The sequence below is a fragment of the Pseudophryne corroboree genome, chromosome 12 (assembly GCF_028390025.1).
Source record: "Pseudophryne corroboree isolate aPseCor3 chromosome 12, aPseCor3.hap2, whole genome shotgun sequence".
In the NCBI taxonomy this organism is placed as follows: Eukaryota; Metazoa; Chordata; class Amphibia; order Anura; family Myobatrachidae; genus Pseudophryne; species Pseudophryne corroboree.
This window is the reverse complement of record NC_086455.1, coordinates 60,868,412-60,877,771: the sequence shown is the minus strand read 5'-3', so window position 1 is coordinate 60,877,771 and position 9,360 is coordinate 60,868,412. Positions and strand designations below refer to the sequence as shown.

Genomic DNA, 9,360 nt, shown 5'->3' with positions numbered 1-9,360 from the left:
ACTGGGGGGTGCACTACGTATAAAGGACGCTACTACTACTGTGGGTGTATTATGTATAAGGATGCTACTACTACTGGGGGGGCATTATGTATAAGGACGCTACTACTACTGGGGGGGCATTATGTATAAGGATGCTACAAATACTGGTGTGCATTACGTATAAGGACGCCACTACTACGGGTGGGGCATTACGTATAAGTTGAATAAGATTGTGGTACTGTGTGGCGTAATTTTAAATGGGGGTACTATTGTGTGGCCATGCTCCTTCCCGGGCTGACCCTTTGTGGGATATGGGAGGGCGCAAATTTATAGTTTGCAGGGGGGCGCCGAACACCCTAGCACCGCCCCTGTAGACAACCCAGCATACCCTGCCACAAGATGCTAGGAAGGTCTGCATGTTAAAAATCCCTGGCATAGTGGCTAGTGTTATTGCCTCAGAGTACTGAGGTTGTGATTTCAAATCCTGGTCATGGGCAATCTGTGTGCAGTTTGTACGTTCTCCTTGTCTTTGCATGGGTTTCCTCCAGATGCTCCATCCACACTGCACTGGGGCAGAGAATAATGTGAATGACTAAATATTCTCTGTAAAGAGCTGCGGACAAAGCGGCACATAACTTTTAAATACATTTATAATTTGTATACAAGTAGTTTATTAAAGCTAGCATTGCAAGTAAAAGGCATTCAATAATCAACACAATTTTCTCTTGATATTTTTTTGTTTTAATTTGAGCTTAAATACTGCTCAAGTAAATGAATATTATCTTTATTATTACATTAATTACGCGATGATCCATCACTATCCGCTGGAGAAAAGGAAAGTTTATTTCTGCAAGTGGCGTGTGATGCTACATGTCACCAGAAGAGGGCGCATAACATTTTCCTAAACGCTTTACAGAACTGTCCCTGCCGGTCTCCCGTGACTGTCTGCGCATGTGGGACACTGAGTCCACGCTAGTACAGATCAGCAGCGGCACTGGGATCTGAGGCTGCAGAACAACATGAAGAACAGATTTAGCACCATAGATATCCGGGCTGTCATAGCAGAGCTTAATGCCAGGTGATGACTGGCACTCACTCTTCAGCTGCTGCAGCAGTGACAGTGACTGAGTATAGCCCCTCTAGTACTAGATACGTGTTACAAGTGTCATGATAATAATGCCTGTTGCTGTTTCCTTATTTCCTAGTTTGCTGGGGATGCGAGTGTACAATGTTTATGATGTGGATAACAAGACTTATCTCATCCGCCTGCAGAAGTAAGGTTCCCGTTACTGCCCTGTAGCATATGTGTATGTGCAGCATTGTTTTATAGAGAGATACAGTGTGGCTGTGCTCATACACTGCTCATAGGACGGACTTTGCTTTATATCCCCAGGCCGGACGCCAAAGCGGTACTTCTGTTGGAGTCTGGGATCAGGATTCACACCACAGAGTTCGAGTGGCCCAAGAACATGATGCCGTCTGGGTTTGCGATGAAGGTTGGAACGTAACAAGTTGGGGGTTCCGGACTATGGATAGACACTGTATAAATAGGCATTATGTCGACAGTTTAAAAAGGTTGACTTGGCAGATGACGACACACATATGCGGCAGCATGTAATTGCGTCTGAGATCTCTGGAGGTGCGGGATGCTGCCCGATCTCGGACTTTGTTTTAAAGGGGCAATCTTTTTTTTTATTTTTTTTTACTGGTTTTGCTTCTTTAAAAAACATGTCCAAGATCATCCAGCACCTCCGACGATCTCCGACGCCATTACATCCCGCCGATTGTTGACACAATTAATTAATTTATTGGGGGGGGGGGGGTTTCACATCTTTTTCGACTGTTGCTTGGTTAACCTTCTACGTGGACTACAGTTGGGAATAGTAACCTGCCCTAAGCGTGGCAAGTGTAACGAGGCGGTGTAGGTTTATGTTACCACTAGTGGTAAAACATACAAAATGACCCCAAAACATAAAAACTTATGTCGACCTTTTAACCCTGTTGTTATTTTTACCTGTCGTGCCTTTGTACTGTTTAGTTTTTACCTGTCGACTTAATGCATGTTGACTATATGGTGTCGGCTTAACTACTCTATCTAATAACTAGATCTGTTACAGTGACATGAGTTTTCACAGCTTAATTTCTGTTAGCCTATTACACTAGGAGCCCTTTATGCGGGTGGTAGTCATGTGACCGCCGGTCGGCTGACCGACAGTCACATGACCTCCTCCGTGAGCCCGACGGCTCACTATCCCGATGGTTGGCATGCCGACCAACAGGGACTATTTCCACTCGTGGGTGTCCACGACACCCATAGAGTGGGAATAGAACTCGTGGCGACCGCAGGTCACCACCGAGCCCGCAGCGTGGCGAGCGCAGCGAGCCCGCAAGGGGCTTGCTGCACTCGCCCCTCCCCGCCGGGATCCCGGCGTCGGTATGCTGCCGGGATCCCGGCGTCGGTAAGGTGACCGGCGGTCAGGAGACCGCCGGTCACCCGTACTACACCCCTTTATGCAGTATTCACGGTTTGATGACCTGTAAGATGTCGTAATGCCTTTCATTGGTCCATTTTACTGCGTTTTTCTTCCATTACACATGTGTTGTGCCCACACTTTGGGTGATATTCAATTGATATATCACGCCCAATCTCCCTTCTAAAGTGATGGGAGATCGCGGGGCGATATTCAATTGTCCCCCAATATCGCGCCTATAGCAGTTGGGTCGGCTAAACCAAAACGGGTCACTTTTCGTTCATTTCAGCTAGCCATCCCCCAGGGGGTAGCGATCTGAAATTTATGATATCGCGCCCGTCAACAGTAACAATTGAATAGCTGCCGGCAGGCGCACACGGGTGGCGGAGGGGGGGGGAAACATTTGAATCTCGCCCTTAATGCCCTGTAGTGTAATTATTATGTTTAAACAATGCCTAAGCTAGGATTTTAATTAATAGTAGACCCTGTCTAAAACAAAAAACTGTGGTGTAATCTTGAAAAATATAATTTCACTGAAAGAAATACCATTATTATAGACCTCTAGTTAGGAGATGTATCTGGGGAAAGAATATTACATGAATTGAACTGTTTCTGGCAGACACATGGGATTTTTTTTAATCTGTTGTGAACATTTCATGTTGTCTGATTCTCCTGACCCCTGTTGATCCAGTCCCACAGCCTCCTCTGCCATAGCCCGCTCTTCCGGTCCCGCACACTTCCCTGCCAGGCCCTTCTGAGCCAATCCTGTACCCTCCTCCATCAGGCCCTCCTGGGCCAATCCTCCAGCCTCCTCCAGCTGTCTCTTGGGCCAATCCTGTAGCCTCCACCACCTTCTGTGACAATCCTGCAGCCTGCCTACCAGCTGCACCCCCTACCCCCGTGCCAATCCTTAGGCCTCCTTCAGCAGGTGGCCCTCCTGTGCCAATCCTATAGTCTCATGCAGCTGGCCACCCTGTGCCAATCCTGCGGCCTTCTCCAGCTGTACCCACTGGACCTATCCCACAGCTTCCTCCACATGACCCTGCTGGGTCAGATCCGATTCTCCTTTAGTTGTCATAATGATAATTTTTGCTCATTCACAAAAAGGTAAAATAAAGTAATTGGTGACACTTCTCTGTGCCCATCTCTCCAGTGCAGGAAGCATCTCAGGTCCAGGCGCCTGGTCAGTGTTACACAGCTGGGAGTGGACAGGATTGTTGATTTCCAGTTTGGTTCAGACAATGCAGCGTATCATCTGATTGTTGAGTTGTATGACCGGGTAAGAGATTTACAGTCATCATGTATGAATGAATATACCTTGACATGTAATATGTGGATCAATAGTAGGAACTGGATGACAGATCTTTCTCTCGTGTGGTTGTGATATCTCCAATTCAGTTCTGCGCAATGGCCGCAAAGTGCTCCTGAGTAGTTGGGTGACGGGACTCTGACACTATCAAAATATCTAGCATTATAATTATGTATAACAGAAAATATCATCTGAACTCCTGCCAGATATCTCCCGTTACCCATCATTAGAGCACTAGAGGCCATGTAACTTTATGTAAGTTGAGGAACATCCGGACCTTTGTGATCTAATTACACTACTGCTGTGTATTCCAGGGGAACATCGTCCTCACAGACTTCGAGTATCTCATTCTGAACATCCTGCGGTTCCGTACAGACGAAGCCGATGATGTTAAGTTTGCAGTCCGAGAGCATTATCCCGTGGGTAATGCCAAAGCCCCGGAACCTATTCTTACCATGGACAGGTATGATGGCATAGGCTGGGATATACTGTCATCCTTGTTACGTAGGCTGTAGCTTCTTATTTTATGACAGCCATATTTAAAGAACATCTGTCACTGCCAAGTGTTGCATTTTATTTAATTTATTATTGTATTTAAGTGATTTGTTACTTTTGTTTTATCCTCCCTTTCCTTTACACATTTCTGCATAAACAGTGGCTCCAGTGTGCCAATGTGAGGGAGGAGGCAGACTGAGCAGCATTATAGTAGTAAAAAAAAAACAAGACAGCAGATACTGTGGACATTCTGGTAACTGGTCTTCCTTGTTTAGATTAAAAGAGATATTGATGAGCGCTCAAACAGGAGATCAGGTGAAGAGGATCCTTAACCCTCACCTCCGTAAGTGTCTATACAGTCTCTGGGGAAGGGGTACCTTAAAACTAGAATGTAATTGTCTCTATCTTTTATCCAGCATACGGAGCTACCCTCATAGAGCATTGTTTGCTAGAAAACGGATTGTCCAGTAATGTGAAGGTCGAGCAGATCTCAGGGGAGACAGGTAAGTGGCTGATGTGGAGATAAGACTTTCGTTTACTCCCAAGGGCTTTGTATATGCCACCTGGATTCCATCCCTGAATCCAACTACTAGGGCAGAGTTTCTCAAACGTGGTCCTCAAGGCACCTCAACGGTCCAGGTAGTAGGTATATCCATGGCTCAGCACAGATGGTTAAATCAAATTGACTGAGGTGCTTATTAAGTCACCTGTGGCCAAGCATGGTTAAATTTAAAACCAGGACCGTTAGGGTTTTTCGAGAACATCTTCACTAGGGACAGTAACATAAATAATTTGATCATACTGCGTAAATTGTTGGATTAAATTCTGATCAGATTATTATTGTGCATTGCACTTTTGTGTGCTCTTGCTACAGTGGTACAGTACATTTTCTCTTTTGCCTGTTGCATTGCTTAGCATTTTGTATCTTAAACATTTTGGTCTGGCACTATGTAGGATAACTCATGGTCAGAAAACGTTATTTTCCTCTTTATAGATTTTGAAAAGGTTCACTCAGCTTTAAAGATGGCGGAGGATTATATGGAGAAAACTTTGAATTTCAATGGAGAGGTAGGATGTTCACTTTACAGAGATAACTGGGCACTTAATCTAGATATACCTAGTTTACCTGTTGCTGTTTCCTAAGGGATACTCAACCCTTATACCACAAATATCAATGCAAGAAGAAAGTAGGTACCGGCACATGGAAACAGGCAATTGCATACAATAATATTTTATTTTAAAATGTTTTAATTATAAAAAAACAACAACACACAATAAAACATCTCCACATCCTATAGGTGTCAGCGGCTTCTTCAACTTCTGAGGAAGCCGCTGACACCTATAGGAGGCAGAGAAATGCGTTAAGTTTTATTTGAGCTATTGAGACTCCTACACCAGCTGGATTGCCTTCTGTATTGAAGGGCATTTACATTTTATATAGATTAAGTGAACTCTGGAGAAGACTGCAGTATAGGATTGTCGCCAGCAGTTGGGAGACACATGCAATAAGAACAGCTGTACTGGAAGGTGATGATACCCTATATGGGGCACAGAAGCTTTAATGTATATTGTCTGGCCTGACCCTAATTTGAGATGAGATACCTTTTAGTCTCTATATGCTGATATCTTGCATCTGAGCTATACATGCCAAATTGTTGAATCACTGCCTCTTTATTAGGAACTTCTCTGCTGTACTGCTTAAGACAGATGTACAGTATGAGCAACTCTAAGAATCTTGTTTATGTGCTTTGTACTACCTTTGTTTATTAGATGTAGATTTTATATATGTGTTTGTTTTTGGTCTTGGTATCATTTTACCTCACAAATAACTACCTCAGTGATAGATTGAGGAAACATGGTTGATACCAGTTGTTAAGAGTGGGATGGGAGGCATTCGTTGGAAGAGCGAGATGGAAGGACTTGATGTGTAGAGCGAGATAGGAGGAGTTACTTGGTAGAGCAGGATGGGAGGAGTTGGTTTGGAGAGCGAGATGGTAGGAGTTGGTTGGAAGGGCAGGATGGTAGGCATTGGTTGGAAGAGCGGAAAGGGAGGTGTTGGTGGGCAGGAAGGAGATGGGAGGAGTAAGTTGGAAGAGCGAGATGGGGGGAGTTGGTTGGCAAAACAGGAAGGGAGGAGTTGGATAGAAGAGCGAGATGGGAGGAGTTGGTTAGAAGAGCGGAATTAAAGGAGTTGGTTGAAAATATGGGACGGGAGGAGTTGGTTGGAAGAGCGAGATGGGAGGACTTGATGTGTACAGCGGGATGGGAGGAATTAGTTGGTAGAGCAGGATGGGAGGCATTGGTTGGAAGAGCGGAATGGGAGGACTTGTGTGTACAACAGGATGGGAGGAGTTGGTTGGAAGAGCGAGAAGGGATGAGTTGGTTGGTAGAGCAGGATGGGAGGCATTGGTTGGAAGAGCGAAATGGGAGACTTGATGTGTAGAGCGAGATATGAGTAGTTGGTTGGAAGAGCGGAAAGGGAGGAGTTGGTGGGCAGGAAGGAGATGGTTGGAAGAGCAGGATGGGAGGAGTTAGTTGGAAGAGCGAGATGGAGGGAGTTGGTTGGAAGAACAGGCTGGGAGGAGGGGATGCGGTCAAGATCCCGCCGGACAGAATCCCGGCGGTCGGAATACAGACACCGGAATCCCGACCGGCACAATCCTGACATATTCTGTCTCCGTGGTTGTCCACAACACCTATAGGGGGATAGTAAATGTAGTGTGCCGAGCGTAGCGAGCACAGCGAGCCCGCAAGGGGCTGCGTTCTGCTCGCCACCCCTGTCGGGATTCCGGTGTCGGTATTCCGACCGCTGGGATCCCGTCCAGTGGGATTTCATACTGATCCCTGGAGGAGTTGGATAGAAGAATGAAAGGAGTTGGTTGAAAAAATGGGATGTGAGAAGTTGGATAGAAGAGCGAGATGGGAGGAGACAGTTGGAAGAGCTAGTTGGGGTGAGTTTGTTGGAAGAGCAGGATGGGAGTAGTTGGATGGGAGAGCAAGATAGGAAGAGTTGGTTGGAAGAGCAGGATGGGAGGAGTAGGATGGAAAAGCGAGAAGGGGGCGGTGGTTGATGGGATCGGAAGATGTTGGATGGAAGAGCGAGATGAGTTGGTTGAAAGAGCAGGATAGGACGAGTTTGTTGGTAAAGCGGGATGGGAGGAGTTGGTTGGAAGAACACATTTTTTGTACGCACTGGAATATCCAGACCTTGGAGAGGAACGTGTGATATTAATGCTACAGTGCATCCGGAGAGTATTCACAGCGCTTCACTTTTTCACTTTTTTCTCTTTCATCCACTAGGGGACACTGGAGCAGTACTGTAGACATTAGGGGTGTGAAGCTTGCAACCGGAGGTGTGGCACAATCTAAAATTAGCATTGTCTGCACAGCCGGCTCCTCCCCCTTCACATCCCTCCTCCCTCAGTTTTGAAAATTGTGCTGGAGGTACAGCACGTGGAGCACTAAAGCTCCTGACTAAAACTATAAAAGAAACTTTGGAAATATGGGCTGCGTCACCCTAATGTATCCTGAGAGACAAAGATCCCTTTTGAAGGGACCTGCATCTCTCAGCCGGAGATCCTCTTCAGAATCTGTGAGTACAGGTTGTTTTAAAAGAAAACATTAGATATTTTTATTTTTTTAGATATCATTGGGGCACTCCACAGGTTAAGAGAGGTTATTCGGGTCCAATGTTTAATTCGTTTAGATCTCAGTCCTTTCGAGCCCAAGGAAGAGGTTTTGGTACGCCGACACGTGAGGGCAGTGGTAGAGGCCGCTCACAGGCAACAGACAGAAAGCAGGAGAAACCTGCTGACAAGACCGTGGCATGACGGTCTCCCAGCTCACCTGGGGTCCCCCCTGGTGGGCGCACGTCTGGAAGGTTTTCAGGACATAGGGGCCAACGCCTCACCAGAACTTTGGATAAACATAATATCAGAAGGGAACAAAATGGATTTCCAAGAGAGACCTCACAGTCAGTTTTTTACAACGAGTTTGCCTCGGTGTCCTCAGAAGGCAAAAGCACTACTGACGGCAATTCAGGGATTACTACGGTCAGAGGTCATTATTCCAATTCCCGCCTCTCAGAGAGGAACGGGGTTCTATTCCAGTCTTTTCGTCGTGCCAAAGCCGGACGGGACAGTCAGACCCAATACTCGATTTAAAAGTTTTAAACCAGTTTTTAAGGGCTTACAAATTCAAAATGGAATCAATCCAGTCGGCCATTGCAGGTTTGGAGCAGGGAGAGTTCACGGTATCCATGGACATAAAGGATGCAGACCTGCATATCCCTATTTGGTCTCCCCACCAAGCTTACCTAAGGTTTGGACTGGTGAGGGATCATTACCAATTCAGAGCTCTACCATTCGGCCTATCATCAGCCCCAAGGATCTACACGAAGATCATGGCAGTCATGGTTGCAGGATTGAGGCTACTAGGGGTCACAATACTACCTTATCTCGACGATCTTCTGATCAAGGCCTCCTCTCAAGAGAAGCTGATAAGGGATGCTCAGACATCTGAACGATTTCTCATTTGACACGGGTGGATTGTGAACTTCCAAAAATCCAACCTCATTCCAACTCAATGGATTCAGTTCCTAGGTCTCATCTTGGACACGGTGAAATTGAGAATTTTCCTGCCAGAGTCCAAGATCCAGCACATACAGAAGTTAGTGGCTCAGGTACTGAGGACACCGACCGTTTCTCTGCACCTCTGTGTGCAACTTCTCGGGAAGATAGGGGCGTCGTTCGAAGCTCTTCAGTACGGCAGACTTCATTCCCTACCATTCCAGATGAACCTCATTGCTCAGGGAGCAGGTTCGCACTGGCTTCTTCATCGGAGAATCGGACTTCAACTGCATGTTCGAGTCTCCTTGATATGGTGGTCGTTGCACAAGAATTTCGCAGCAGGGAAGAGATTCGGCATTTGGGATTGGAGAATCCTGACAACGGACGCCAGTCTAAGAGGTTGGGATGCCGTCCTAGAGGACCGTCAGTTTCAGGGAAGGTGGACGTTACAGGAGAGCAGATTACCCATAATCATTCTCAAACTAAGAGCAGTTTACAATACACTTCTCCTAGCCGAAGACCTAGTCATGGGTCATTA

General features: G+C 46.2%; 1 protein-coding gene across 2 annotated transcripts in view; it reads left to right on the top strand.

Moving 5' to 3' along the window:
* Nucleotides 1-901: 901 nt before the first annotated feature.
* The window catches only part of NEMF (nuclear export mediator factor), a 191,266-nt gene continuing 182,807 nt past the window's right edge, over nt 902-9,360 (top strand). For both annotated transcript variants that reach the window (XM_063947548.1, XM_063947547.1), the window contains exons 1-8: nt 902-1,057; nt 1,185-1,253; nt 1,373-1,475; nt 3,604-3,729; nt 4,074-4,222; nt 4,530-4,597; nt 4,671-4,757; nt 5,249-5,322. In XM_063947548.1, coding sequence (XP_063803618.1) covers nt 999-1,057; nt 1,185-1,253; nt 1,373-1,475; nt 3,604-3,729; nt 4,074-4,222; nt 4,530-4,597; nt 4,671-4,757; nt 5,249-5,322 — 735 coding nt within the window. In that variant the 5' untranslated portion in view covers nt 902-998. The remainder of the gene's footprint in view (nt 1,058-1,184; nt 1,254-1,372; nt 1,476-3,603; nt 3,730-4,073; nt 4,223-4,529; nt 4,598-4,670; nt 4,758-5,248; nt 5,323-9,360) is intronic.